The sequence below is a fragment of the Bubalus bubalis genome, chromosome 1 (genome assembly GCF_019923935.1).
Source record: "Bubalus bubalis isolate 160015118507 breed Murrah chromosome 1, NDDB_SH_1, whole genome shotgun sequence".
Classification (NCBI taxonomy): Eukaryota; Metazoa; Chordata; class Mammalia; order Artiodactyla; family Bovidae; genus Bubalus; species Bubalus bubalis.
Window position 1 is genome coordinate 91330974 of NC_059157.1, and position 14560 is coordinate 91345533.

The window sequence follows — 14560 nt, forward strand, 5'->3', positions numbered from 1 at the left end:
TCTGTGTATTATTATGGATGATTCACATTGTTGTATGTCAGAAACCAACACAACATTGTAAAGAAACTATCTTCCAGTCAAAAAAAAAAAAAAAGAAAGAAACTGGAACTCTCAAATTACAACTGCCATATCTACAAACTGACTTCCGTCCCTACCTAAGTTTCTTCCCTTTTTGTTAAAAAGGAAGTACTCCTCCTCCTGTACAAGAGCGATCCTCTCCAACTGTCCTCTGAATCCTTTCTTTCCTTATTCCCATGTTAACAATCCGATCAGTTGGTCAAATCTCTCCCAATAAGAGTAAAAATAACGGAAACTTCCTGGACACCACACCGGATGCTGAGTTCACCGAACTGCCAACTTTCATAAAAATGTTTGAACTCGACTTCATTTTCTCATATTCCATTCATCCGTTACCCACTCTCACCTGGCTTCAGCCCCCAAATCTCACAATGTGGTTCCAATCGTCTTTGTAGTGCTAAGGTCAGTGGGTGTTTTTCAGCCTGTGTTGCACCACAGAGGTACTTTCCAGGCCTGCAGACGCACCCCTAATGGTGTGACGTCATATGGCAGCGCCTGGAGGAAAGGGCGGGATTTCCGGCTTCGAGTCTTTCGTCCACGACGGAAACTGTGTCGAGTGATAGGCAAGCTGTGAGTCACGTACGGCGCTCATCCCTTGGCAGAAGTTCACGGTAGAATCTTGGGTGCTGTTGGGTTCCTTGCGGTTTGCACCCGCGGGAGTTATTGTCTCTGCACTGCGGGTATGGGCGGCTTTCTTGTCTCCCAGCGTGTGTGGCGAGGTGGGAGGAAGCGGGAGGCCTAAGGTACTGGAGCCTGTGCGCAAGGCAGGCCCACAGATAAAAGGAAGCCCAGTGATTCATAAACTGTAAGTAGAACGATACCCGGAGGGCTTCCCTATTGGCTACGCAGCTAAGAATCTGCTTGTCAATGCCGGAGACCCGGTTAGATACATGGGTTGAGAAATGGCAACCCACTCCACTATTCTTGCCTGGGAAATCCCATGGACAGAGTAATCTGGTGGATTACAGTCCATGACGTCTAAAAGAATCAGACACGAGGTAGCAACTAAACAACAAGGTACAATACATGAAACGAAAGGGTGTTGCCTAAAATGATATTCTTGTTCACTTTAAATTGGGGGGAAGCGAGTATTTCTATGATATCCTAAAAATAGTTATCAGTTACAAAGACAAAACTCAAGACTTTTTCTGAAATACGTACCTCTCATATTGAAGCTGAGAACTCTCGCTTAAATATTTAGAAGAGTCTAAAGTAAAATGCTTTCTTCTTAAAAGCTGTCTGAACTTGTTTTAAATAAGAGAAGCATTGGCCAGGAGTATGTAATCGAAAAATATTTGAATGATAAATGTGAGCTATATACTGCGAAGCATTGGGTTCAGTGTCAAAATATAAACACAGGCCTTGTCCAGATTACCATGGTGGTGGTTTAGTTCCTAAATCGTACTTTACTCTTGAGACCCCATGGACTGTAGCCCAACAGTTTCCTCTGTCCATGGGATTTCCCAGGCTAGAAATATTGTAGTGGGTTACCATTTTCTTCTCTAGGGGATCTTCCTAACCTAGGAATGGAACCCAGGTCTCCTGCATTACAGGTGAACTCCTTCACTGCAGGCGGACTCTTTACCAGCTGAACTAAGAGGGAAGTCAATAGGAGGAATAGTTAATCTAAAGTTTGAGGTGACAAATAGCTAGAGATGTAGCTGGAGATAAGCAAAAGGTGATTTTGTGGGGGAAAAAAAATTATATGCCACATATATTAAGTTTAGAGTTTGACCTGGTAACAGTGAGTTTAAAAATACACATTGAGGAGGATGACTGTATTGATCTGCACTAGCTCTAAATTGTTTAGAGAAGAGGGAGAGCAAATTTTGAAGCTAGGAGACACAAGGAAGTTGAAGAGAAGTGAATGGATTCAGGAAGTACTTAGAAAGTAAATAATTATAACTCAAATTAGGAATGGAAGGTGTGAGAGAGGACAGTAATGAAATGACTCCCAGTTTCTGGCATCAGCAAATGGATGGATATTATTGTCCCTTCCTGAAACAACAGAAGGAAAAGCAGATTGGGAAGGAAAGGGAGACAGATTTCAGTTTGTTGCATTTGAAGTGTCATCTCATACATGGTGATCAAAGTCAGGGAGGTAGATCAGAGTTCATAGAGAAAATATTTAGATTGAAAAGAGGACTAAGGACAGAACTCAGAAGCGTATCCACCTTGTGTGTGTTTGGGGGAGGGATGGGGGATCGAGCTGAACATCAGTGCACAGGTCAGAGACCTAGGAATATGCAGTGTCAGTAAATGAAGCCAAGGGAAGAAGGAATTTTTCAAGTATTTTAGTTTCATTTTGTGAAAAATTGAATTCCGTGTTTTTTTGGGGGTTTTTTTTTTTTTTTTTTTTTTTTTTTTTTGCTTCAAGTCAAGCATTAGTTTCACATCTTTAAGTATCTTCATTGTTTTGTGGACTTCCAGACCTATAGGATAAAATTGTAGAGCTTATATATATATATATATTTGCCCTAATTCTGGATATTTTGTTTGGCAATAACATTATTTGCTGCAGAGTAAAGTCTATATTGGAGAAGGGAGATTTTATTTTGTTTTTAAATCAGAAGATCTCTCTAGGGACTTCTTGGTACTCCAGTGGCTAAGACTTGGCGCTCCCAACGCGAGGGTCCCAGGTTTGATCCTTGATCAAGGAACCAGATCCCTTATGCTGCAACTAAGACCTGGTACAGCCAAATAAATAAATGTTTTTTTAAAAGCTTTAAAAAAGTCTCTCTTTTGAAAATATGAGGGCATTGGCACAGCAGCTGCTAAATGGTTTTTACTAGTTGCCATTTTCTGTAATGTTTCTGCCCTTTGTCTTTACATATTGCTCATTGAGGATCTTTTGTTTGGGTCTGTATCTAGGCTTAGTAGAAAATGGAGAATATAGTACTATCTCAGCCATATAGTACATAACTTTGTTTTTCAGTAACATTGATCTTCTGGGTCCCCAGATACAAACCTAAGTAGGATCTTCAAGGTATCCTTTGTCTAAAACAAGAGTGAAATTCATATGTCAAATAAGAACCCAAAAGAGTTTTCTCCACTTTTTTCCTAATGAATGATCACAGGCTGTAGGCCACAGGAATCAAGAAAAATTAATGGTGCAACAAATAAGTTGGACTAAGATTCCACTTTGTGTTTCAGAATCAATTGTATTTTGATATCTCAAATTTATACAATCTTTAACTTTTCATTACATTTTTCTTTTTTTATAGGGCTTTTCCTACATACCTGTTCTCCTCAAAATGAGTGTCAGTATCACCTTCTTAAGACCTTTTGCCAGAGTTTTAGTGCCATTTACCCTTCATAGGAAGAGAAGGGTTTTATATTCAACAATTATGCAGAGATACATGTCTTCCAAAATACCAGCTGCATCCTATCCTAATAAGGAGAGTACACCACCTCCTGAAGAGCTGGAGTTGGATAGGTGGAAAATTACAATGAAATCTAGTGTGCAAGAAGAGGATGTTTCAACAGCCACAAGTAGCAAGGATGAAGATCCTCTAGCTGCCACCAGGGAGTTAGTTGAGATGTGGAGGTTGCTTGGCAAAGAAGTACCAGAACACTTCAGTGAAGAAGAGCTCAAAACCCTTATGGAATGTGTTTCTAAGTCATCAAAAAGGAAATATTTAAAATACTTATATATTAAGGAAAAAATGAAAAAAGCCAGACAAATAAAAAAGGAAATGAAAAAAGCAGAAAAAGAAGAAGCTAAAAAAGATCAGCTACCAGAAACCATTAAGGAAGATAAACAGCAAAACTTTCTATTTCTACGACTTTGGGACAGGAATATGGACGTTGCAATGGGCTGGAAAGGTGCCCAGGCCATGCAGTTTGGACAGCCTTTGGTTTTTGACATGGCTTATGATGACCATATGAAACCAAAAGAATTACAGAATGCAGTTTCCCAACTTTTAGAAAGTGAAGGATGTAACAGAAGAAATGTTGATCCTTTCCATATTTATTTCTGTAATCTTAAAACAGGAGGTACCTACTATAAAGAGTTAGTTAAACGTTATGGAGAAAAATGGAACAAATTGCTTTTAACAGCAACAGAAAAGTCTCATGTAGATTTATTTCCAAAAGATAATATTATATATTTAACTGCAGATTCTCCCAATGTTATGACTACTTTCAAGCATGACAAAATTTATATAGTGGGGTCTTTTGTTGATAAGAATATGCAGCCAGGCACATCCCTAGCCAAAGCAAAACGGCTGAAGCTGGCAACAGAATGCCTTCCATTAGATAAATATCTGCAGTGGGACACTGGTACCAAAAATCTCACTTTAGATCAAATGATGCGTATTTTGTTATGTCTGAAAAATACTGGTAGCTGGGAAGAGGCTCTGAAGTTTGTTCCTAGGAGAAAACATGCTGGTTATCTGGAGATATCTCAGCATTCTCAAGAGTTTCTCAACAGAATGAAGAAGTCAAAGACTTTTAATTCATTTCCAAGAGGCTCTATAAATAGACACAGAAAAAGCAGCTTGAAGGAGAACATTTGATAGCTTAAAAATAAAGTGGATTAGGAATACAGTTCTATTAGTCCATTTTATCATGAAGGAAATTCACTTCTTTTTCTTTTAAAGGTTGTCTTTCCTAACTGAAGTATTGTCTTTCTCCAGTTAATCAAATGTGTAAAACTTTAGAAATATATTTTGTTTACTATAGAAACAAACAAAATCTTAGAAAGTAAAAAGTTGTCCATGTTTGTTTGAGCCCAGTAAAAGAATTGTACCATTTGTGTGACTTTTTTATGACTAATTTGAGTCTCAGACTCCATTTTCCTTCTTAAATGTTCTTTCAGCCATGTCAACAACTAACCTTTCATCAAAAATTGATGAAACCCCAGGTGGTGGTTTATTTAAGGTAACATTTGGTACAGTGGTGGACATGTCATAGACACTAAGGTATATCGTTTAACTGAGGCTTTGTTAAGATGTCCCTTGGAATGCCATGACATACAGCTATATAATGAAAAATGTGTTTGTAGGGATAAAATTCATCTCTTTTCCTCTTAGGAAAAAAGATTTTATTTGAAGAGTGTCATTACAGCACTTCACTGTTGTAGATAAAATATTTTCTTTTCAAGGAGATACTTCCTTTTTCCCAGTCCTATGGTTTGAATGGAAGCTGCCATATTTTTACAGGCCTTGCTCCCCTGGCCACAGCTGATTATCCCAAAAAAGACACCTCACTCACACTTTGAGATGAACATCTGACTTTTAAGTGAGGCCAGTCAGAAAATTCTTTTCCAGGATTTTTGGACTTCTCAAGATAGCCTGTGTTAATTCCTTTTTAGTGGTGAACTTTGAGAGGAAGCTATCGTGCCCATTCCTTTTTCTATGAAGGGGATACTGAAAGGAACTTTAGGAACCACATTCATTGTAGACTTGCACCATTGAAAAGTTGGAAAACATGGGAATAGAAATGGCCAAATATTTCTACTTAGTTTCTGAATTGGATGTTAGCCTGAGGTATGCTATGCAGTACATTTATTAAAGCAGAACTCAATCTTTTACTAAATATTAAGTACTTATTCTGTGCCAAATAGTTACTATGCAGTTTGTTGTTGTTTACTCAGTCATGTCCAACTCTCTTGTGACCCCATGGACTGTAGCCCACCAGGCTCCTCTGTGCATGGGATTTCCCAGACAATACTGTAACAGGTTGCCATTTCCTTCTGCAAGGGATCTTCCTGACCCAGGGGTCAAACCTGCATCTCCTACATTGAAGACACATTCTTTACTGCTGAATCACCAGGGAAGCCCTACTATGCAGAATTTAAACAACTAAATTTAGGTATTATCATTAATACTTTTTTTATAGATAAGGAAAATGTACTCAAAATAACTGCCTTTTGGGCTTCACTGGTGGCTCAGTTGGTAAAGAATCCGCCTGCAACATGGGAGACCTGGGTTCAATCCCTGGGTTGGGAAGATTTGGAGGAGGGCATGGCAACCCACTCCAGCATTCTTGCCTGGAGAATCCCCATAGACAGAGGAGCCTGGTGGGCTACAATCCATGGGGTCACAGAGAGTAGAACAGGACCAAGCAACTAAGCACAGCACAATTCTGCCTCTAGGTATTATCTCACAATTCAAAAGGTCTGTCCTGGCTTTTAACCTACAAATTATGGCCACTATAATAAGGCAAGAATGAAATGCAATGGAAAAACACGAGACACCTAACGTAAATTCATGGCATCTGGAAAGGCCTTGAAAAAGTCATGCGTAAACTTAGAATTGAAACAACTGCATTATGAATGAATTTCAACTCTTAGACCCTACTAAGTAGCAAGGTGCTAATACTTAAACTGCTTGAGATACAACCAGAAAGTAAAATAGCGTAAATAAGTGATTAACATCACCTGACAGGACTGGCACTGGGGGAAAGCAAAGAGAGTTCCTGGACCACCTCCTGAGTATCCAGTGTTCCAGCCCTGCTCCCTGGGTACCAGCTCCACTTTATAGGTTCTAACGTTGCTTTTTTAGATTGATCAGTTTCTCAAACTTTGTTTTTCTCATCTGTATATAACATTAGAAATAGTTCTTGACTCACATACAACATTCAATATGGTGCCTGGCACCTAAGTGCAAAATAAATATAAACTAATTCAGACTATACATTCAGAATGTATAGAGTTTCTAATACAATATGTGCAAGTTATGTCCCTTTGAGGACACATACTTCTGTGTAACAATATGCTAAGATGTTTCAGTGATGCAACACTGGACTTTTTTTGTTAATTTTTTTTCCTTCCCAATAGCCAAGCAGTAACTGACTTCTAAGATTGCTTCTAAATCACAGTGGCAAGCTCCCACAGTTTGAGCTCATACTGATGTTAGTGTTATAGATTTTTTTAGAATTTGGAATTTAGCAGAACCTCAAATACTGCTTCAGTTTCTCCTAACTAGATGGTATGATCTCCTGAGTGTGAAGTAGGAAGGAACAGCTTTTCCCTTTATCTCAAACACCCAATAATTTATACTATAGTATTCTTTCCCTTTGAAGGTAACTTGTTTCCTAAGGTCTTCCCTTTATTACCTATTAGTGACATTTCCATGGGGTCACTAAGAGTCAGACACAACTGAGCGACTCCACTTTCACTTTTCACTTTCATGCATTGGAGGAGGAAATGGCAACCCACTCCAGTGTTCTTGCCTGGAGAATCCCAGGGACGGCGGGGCCTGGTGGGCTGCCATGTATGGGGTCGCACAGAGTCGACACGACTGAAGCGACTTAGCAGCAGCAGCAGCAGCAGCAGCAGCAGTGACATTTTCACGTAATAACGTTTCTAGTTCCCTCCTGCTCTTCAAACATTCTACCAAATTCCCAGCTTTTAATGATTAAACAATTTTAAAAATCCTCTATTTGCTACTATTACCCCTACTATATTACAGTTTAATTTCTAAGCCAGATCCTTCAAGTCAGTGTTCAGAACACAGCTTCCATTTCCTTTACACCACTGCTATTCAATAGAGATTCAATGCAATCCGTATATGTACTTGACCCAGTAGCCATGTTAAAAATAAAAACTGAAATTAGTTTTACTATATTTAACCCATATGCCTACATTACTTCAATATTTATTAGTTATTGAAAACTAATGTGATTTTACATTCATATTGTTTTTCAAACTAAACATTCAAAATCTGATATGTATTTTAATGGTTATAGAACATCTTAATATGAATACTAGGCTGCTCTCACCTTCTGAAATGGCTCACACTCTGGAGTGAGTTTCTCCCAGCACAACTCTTACTTTCCTAGGTGACCCCATCCCCTGGGGCCACCTCTGGCCTTTTGAGATAGCTCACACTCTTCTATGGGGTGTGTCTCTCTCTAAATAAACCTGCTTTTCACTCTAAGAAATAAATATATGAATACTAAATTTTCAATTGTTAAAATGCAGTCAAACCAAAACAATAGATGTGTTTAACAAAAGCTAACTGCTTCAGTTTTTTAACTTAAATGAGTTCAGTTCTTCACTTGCACAAACCATGCTTTAAGGCCTTAGAGGCTGCCAAGTTGAAAAGTGCAGCTTGATAAACCTTGATAAACCTATGATCTGTTCTGTGCTTACATCAGTTCCATTGTTTCCAGACAGATTCAGTAGCCACTTCTTACTAATTAATGGACCATGAAGATCTCACTGAACTCTTCCCTCTTTGAAATCCTCTTCCTTGTTTCTATATCACCACAATGGTCTTCCTTTTTCCCAGTCTAGCAGCTTATCTGCCTCATTCATTCATTTAGCAAGTATTTACTGAGTACCTACTATGTGCCCAGAAGCACTTTAGGAGCCTGGCAGCCTATGGTCCATAGAGGTACAAAGCTGAACATGACTCAATTGACTTAACACACACACACACACACAGTCACAGAGAGTCGGATACAACTGAGTGACTGAGTACACAGTTGAAAAGTATAGCTGATTTACAATGTTCCATTTTTCCTTTTTGGAAAAATCTCATTTTGCTGACCAGGGATTGCACCCAGGTCATGCAGGTGAAAGCCTGGAATCCTAACCACTAGGCCACTAGGGAACTCCCTTTTCTGTCTTATTTACTGCTGTATCCCCAGGACCTGGTACAGTGCCTGGCACGTAAAGTGAAAAAAGAAAGTGTTAGTCACTCAATCATGTCTGACTCTTTGTGACCCCATGGACTATAGCCCACTGGGCTCCTCTGTCCATGGAATTCTCCAGGCAAGAATACTTGAGTGGGTTGCCATCTCCTTTTCCAGGGGATCTTCCTGACCCAGGGATCAAACGCAGGTCTCCCACATTGCAGGCAGATTCTTTACTGACTGGGCCACCATGGAAGATGCAGCTTGACATATGTTGAATGAATCAACCTGATTCATTTAAAAAGGATAACTTTAGATGCTCTACTGACACCAGATTAAATGAGAGGGACCAGTTAGGAGGCTACTGCAGAAACAAAAGCAAAAGATAACAGTGAGTTGGATCAGGGTGGTAGCAGTTCAGTTCAGTTGCTCAGTCATGTCCAACTCTGGGACCCATGGACTGCACCACACAAAACTTCCCTGTCCATCACCAACTCCCAGAGCTTACTCAAACTGATGTCCATTGCATTGGTGATGCCATCCAACCATCTTATCCTCTGTCGTCCCCTTCTCCTCCCACCTTCAATCTTTCCCAGCATCAGGGTCTTTTCCAATGAATCGGTTCTTCACATCAGGTGGCCAAAGTATTGAAGTTTCAGCTTCAGCATCAGTTCTTCCAATGAATATTCAGGACTGATTTCCTTTAGGAAGGACGGTTGGATCTCCTTGCAGTTCAAGGGACTCTACAGTGTCTCTTCCAACACCACATTTCAAAAGCATCAATTCTTTGGCGCTCAGCTCCCTTTTTTTTTTTTTTTTTTTAAGGATTAGAATTTTTTCAATATTTTAATGAGAACTTTCTCACTATCTTTAAATAGAAATGACTTCCACTTTTTACTCTGAAGCTGCTGGGCCGTCAGCACTTCTTCGCTTCCTGGTCCGCGGGGTTCAGAAGCCACTACATGACCAGCTCGCCAGTGCTCTTCAGGCACATGTTGGATATGTCCTCCTCTGCTGGGAGATCCTGGGGCAGCTTCAGGGGCTTGATTCTTATCAAATGTTAAACTACTTTCAGCTTTGCATTCACTGAAGGGATATTCTTGTGAACTTGAGGAGTGTGTGTTTTTTGTAACCCAAGCATCTTTATTATATCTTTCTCCCAATATGGACGTCTTTTTGTACTTTTTACTCTGGAAACAATATGCAGTTTATGAGGTTGCTGTGGATCCCCACCATATTTTTCATGATCTTCAGGTGAAGGCTGAAAAACTTCATCTGGAATTCTTGACCTTGTAAATTTAATGACAACACAGCACTTAGCAGCTATATTGTAGTCTAAATCCTGCTTTCAGCTCCCTTTATAGTCCAACTCTCACATCCATACATGACTACTGGAAAAACCATAGCTTTGACTAGATGGACCTTTGTTGGCAAAGTAATGTCTCTGCTTTTTAATATGCTGTCTAGATTGGTCATAGCTTTTCTTCCAAGGAGCAAGTGGTTTTTAATTTCATGGCTGCAGTTATCATCTGCAGTAATTTTGGAGACCAAGAAAATAAATTCTGTCACTGTTTCCATTGTTTCCCCATCTATTTGCCATGAAGTGATGGGACTGGATGTCATGATCTTCGTTTTCTGAATGTTGAGTTTTAAGCCAACTTTTTCACTCTCCTCCTTCACTTTCATCAAGAGGCTCTTTAGTTCTTCTTCACTTTCTGCCATAAAGGTGGTGTCATCTGAGTATCTGAGGTTATTGCTATTTCTCCCGGCAATCTTGATTCCAGCTCGTGCTTCATCCAGCCCAGCATTTCGCATGATGTACTCTGCAATAAGTTGAATAAGCAAGGTGACAATACATAGCCTTGATGTACTCCTTTCCCAATTTGGAACCAGTCTATTGTTCCATGTCCAGTTCTAACTGTTGATTCTTGACCTGCATACAGATTTCTCAGGAGGCAGGTCAGGTGGTCTGGTATTCCCATCTCTTGAAGAATTTTCCACAGTTTGTTATGATCCACACAGTCAAAGGCTTTGGCATAGTCAATAAAGCAGAAATAAATTTTTTTCTGGAACTCTCTTGCTTTTTTGATGATCCAGCAGGTGTTGGCAATTTGATCTCTGGTTCCTCTGCCTTTTCTAAAACCAGCTTGAACATCTGGAAGTTCACGGTTCACATACTGTTGAAGCCTGGATTGGAGAATTTTGAGCATTACTTTGCTAGTGTATGACATGAGTGCAATTATGCAGTAGTTTGAAATTCTTTGGCATTGCTTTTCTTTGGGATTGGAATGAAAACTGACCTTTTCCAGTCCTGTGGTCACTGCTGAGTTTTCCAAATTTGCTGGCATATTGAGTGCAGCACTTTCATAGCAAATATCAAAGAGACACTGGAGACTATGAGTATAAACAATCCTTCCAAAGAGTTTCTATATGAAGGGGAATAGCAATGAGGAGGTAGAGGGAGTTATGAGATCCCAAGAGTTTTTTGTTTTGTTATGGTTGTTTTGCAGAGAAGGCAATGGCACTCCACTCCAGTACTCTTGCCTGGAAAATCCCATGGACAGAGGAGCCTGGTAGGCTGCAGTCCATGGGGTCGCTGAGGGTCGGACATGACTGAGCGACTTCACTTTCACTTTTCATTTTCCTGCATTGGAGAAGGAAATGGCAACCCACTCCAGTGTTCTTGCCTGGAGAATCCCACGGACGGGGGAGCCTGGTGGGCTGCAGTCTATGGGGTCACACAGAGTCGGACACGACTGAAGTGACAGCAGCAGCAGCATGGTTGTTTTGTAGATACGGGAGATAACGTTAGAGGGAACCTTTTATAAGCAAGAAGGATGGGATCTATTGCACCAGTAACAGAAAAGAAGACAGAAAATAAAAGTACAAATTTAGATACCACATCACAGATATAATGAGAATATACAAAAATTCTGTTTTGATTTCTATTATTACTGAAAATAAGAATCAGATTCATCAGTTGAGGAGAGAACAGAGAAACTGTGAAATAGTCTAAACAAGTGAATGAATTAGGGCCAGGGTTCCCAACGTGTGGTCTCCAGACTAGCAGCCTCACTATTTGGGAACTAGTTAGAAATGTATGTTTGGGGGGGGCCCACCCACTGAATCTACTGAATCAAAAATTTGGTGGTACCAGAGTTGTAACTGTTTTAAGAAGTTTTCAGATGATTCTAATGTAAAACAATTTGACAATGGTATAGGGAAATATAATGGGATTATAGCCTGGATTAAGAACCTACTAGGAGTGGGCTGACGTCTATGGGGTCACCCAGAATCGGACACAACTGAAGTGACTTAGCGGTAGCAGCAGTGGTAAAAGAACCTTCCTGCCAATGCAGGTTAGAAACAGGTTCAATCCCTGGTTCAGGAAGATCCCCTGGAAGAGGGCAAGGCAACCCACTCTAGTATTCTTGTCTGGAGAATCCCATGGACAGAGGAGCCCGGCAAACTGCAGTCCACAGGGTCATACAGAGTCAGACACTAGAAAGCGACTTAACACGCAGACACTCAAGGTTAGTGAAACCAAGATTAGCCACATTTCTTCTCTGATTTTTTGTATTTCTCTGCCTGAATTCCAGGTTCACCTCCACCTCTTACTTTTCAGTGTCCCTGTTTCCTCTTCCATAAAAGCAAGAGTAACTTTAACAGTTGATTTCATGTTAAAAAATTGCAGATTGTGCTTGGCATATAGTAAGCATGAATTTATACCGCATAGTATAGCTATCACCTCACATATTACACATTTAAATTATAGTAATTGTTGTCCCTATTAATCTTCATTTTCAGCTTATTAAATCATTATTTGAGTAGCTCTTAGAGACTGCAAAAAAAAATATCTACTGTTAAGCAAGTACCCACCATGAGCCAGGCAATGTATTACAAAACTTTACCTGTATTATCACACTTACTCCTCTCAGTAACCCTATAAGTATTGGTACATTTTTATAGTTAAAATGTATTAAGATTACCTTATCAGTTCAAGCTCACAGAATTAGCAAATATCAGGGTTATAATCTAAATTAAGTTTTGTGTGATTCTATCAATGTTGCTGCTCTTTGCCCTGCACTCAACTGCCTTTTCACCCCTTAATCCATTTATTGGGGTGATTCCTGCAAGTTGGCATTCACTTCTTCAATGGGTATTTATTGAAAACTGGTATAATCTAGGTCTGAGGGAAACAGTGGTGAGCAAGATAGGTACAATATGACCTCAAGGAATTGACAGGTGAATGGGTTAGTATCTTCCATCTTTAACTTCTACAGTGTGGTACATGGAACTGGATAGCTTTATGTGACCTCTCTAAAATTCATTTTTGTCATTTAAAGACAGAAGCATCTATGAGTAAATACATTTGTAACTATAAATGAATAGCTCATGTTTATGTCTCCATTTAAAAAATGATTAAAGTGAGTGTCTCAGAAATTCCTTGGCCATCCCGTGGTTAGGACTCCATGCTTTCAGTGCTGAGGGCCCTAGTTCAATCCCTGGTTGGGGAACTAAGGTCCCAAAAGCCATTTGGTGTGACCCCAAAACAAAACAAGAGAGTATCATCCATTAAGTAACTTTTGAAGAGCACATCTAAGAAAAAGAAACAAACATGAATTAATTACATGCTCCCTGGTAGCTCAGCAGTAAAGAATCCACCTGCAATGCAGGAGATGTAAGAGATGCAGGCTAGATCCCTGGGTGGGGAAGATCCTCTGGAGAAGGGCATGGCAAATACTCCAGTATTCTTGCGTGGAGAATCCCATTAACAGAGAAGCCTGGTAGGCTACGGTCCACAGGGTCGCAAAGTCGGACACGACTGAAGCAACTTAGCACACTATGTAAAATATTTTGCTGGGCACTTTTACATATTGTCACAGATGATGAACCAAAGACTTCAAATCACCGTATCAGCAAACCACCCTGTTTCTGTCATGGTGACAGAACACACTTTCATTCTTTCTGCTTTCCCTAAGACTTGGACCCTGACAAGTCATCCACTCACAGATACAGAGCACATTTCACATATGAAATGAGCCGTATAAAGTGCTGTAAAGAAAATAAACTATTTAAATGGTTTCTGTGGGCAAAGAAATTTTGAGCCATCTAGGAAGACCTTTAAATACATATATATATTGAGGGAAGTACAAAGTGACCAAAGCAAGGCATTGTATTATCACACTTGATCCCCAAGACTACCCTCTGAGGATGTACAAATTATTATCTCTGTTTTATAGAGAAGGAAACACAGGTCTGTAGAAATGCTGAAGGTTTACTCAGTCAGTAAAAGGATTCAAACCGATGTTCTGACTCCTTAAGAGCAATTTCTGTAACACTGACAGCAAACCCAGTAACTACAGTTCCACAGGCAAGGAATAGCAAGAGAGCAGTATAAACATAGACAAAAAGGGAAGATGAAGCTGAAAAGTTAGGATGGGGCCCAATATGATGCTTGGATTTCATTCTGCAAACCCGGAGAATCAACTAAAGGTTTCTAAGAAAGGCAGAAACTACTGCGATCCTTAGGTAATCAAGTTTCTTGACACAGAAATTCCTTGCAGAAAAAAATCAGTTTTACCACTTGCTTGTATAACCTTAGACAAATTTTTCTTTAGCCTCAACTCTCACAGCTAATTGTGTGCTGTGTGTGCGCTCGGTCGCTCATTTGTGTCGAACTCGGCGACCCCATGGACTGTAGGCCCTAGAGCTCCTCTGTCCATGAGCTTTTCCAGGCAAAAACACTGAACTGGGCTGCTACTTACTACTTCAGGGGATCTTCCCGACCCAGGGATCGAACACGCGTCTCCTGCGTTTAAAGCGGACTCTTCACCACATTAAGATTACCACATTAATTAAGAGAACAATTCGCATTGGATTAGTGTTCCAATTAAAC

The 14560-nt window shown here is 40.0% G+C and overlaps 2 protein-coding genes across 14 annotated transcripts in view; one reads left to right on the forward strand and one right to left on the reverse strand.

Annotated features, from left to right (window-relative positions):
• Positions 1 to 14560, reverse strand: part of SENP7 (SUMO specific peptidase 7) — a 184947-nt gene that overhangs the window by 169673 nt on the left and 714 nt on the right. For 6 of the 10 annotated variants that reach the window (XM_044941309.2, XM_006050463.4, XM_044941293.2 and 3 more), the window contains exon 1: positions 425 to 560. The exons of 1 other annotated variant lie outside the window; for it this stretch is intronic. The gene's annotated coding sequence lies outside the window, so the exon portion shown is untranslated. Of the gene's footprint in view, positions 1 to 424; positions 562 to 14560 lie in introns of those variants that run through there. 3 more of the 10 variants (XM_044941279.2, XM_006050464.4, XM_044941266.2) reach the window with 3 other exon arrangements.
• On the forward strand, positions 557 to 4832 carry TRMT10C (tRNA methyltransferase 10C, mitochondrial RNase P subunit). Of its 4 annotated transcripts, none has more exons than XM_006050458.2 (2): positions 557 to 648; positions 3303 to 4832. In XM_006050458.2, the coding sequence occupies exon 2, from the start codon at positions 3333 to 3335 to the stop codon at positions 4593 to 4595; it is 1263 nt and encodes a 420-aa protein (XP_006050520.1). In that variant the 5' UTR covers positions 557 to 648; positions 3303 to 3332; the 3' UTR covers positions 4596 to 4832. The 4 variants fall into 4 exon arrangements, with proteins under 4 accessions (XP_006050520.1, XP_006050518.1, XP_006050521.1 ...); XM_006050456.3 differs by having other exon boundaries at positions 576 to 689; XM_006050459.3 differs by having other exon boundaries at positions 601 to 758.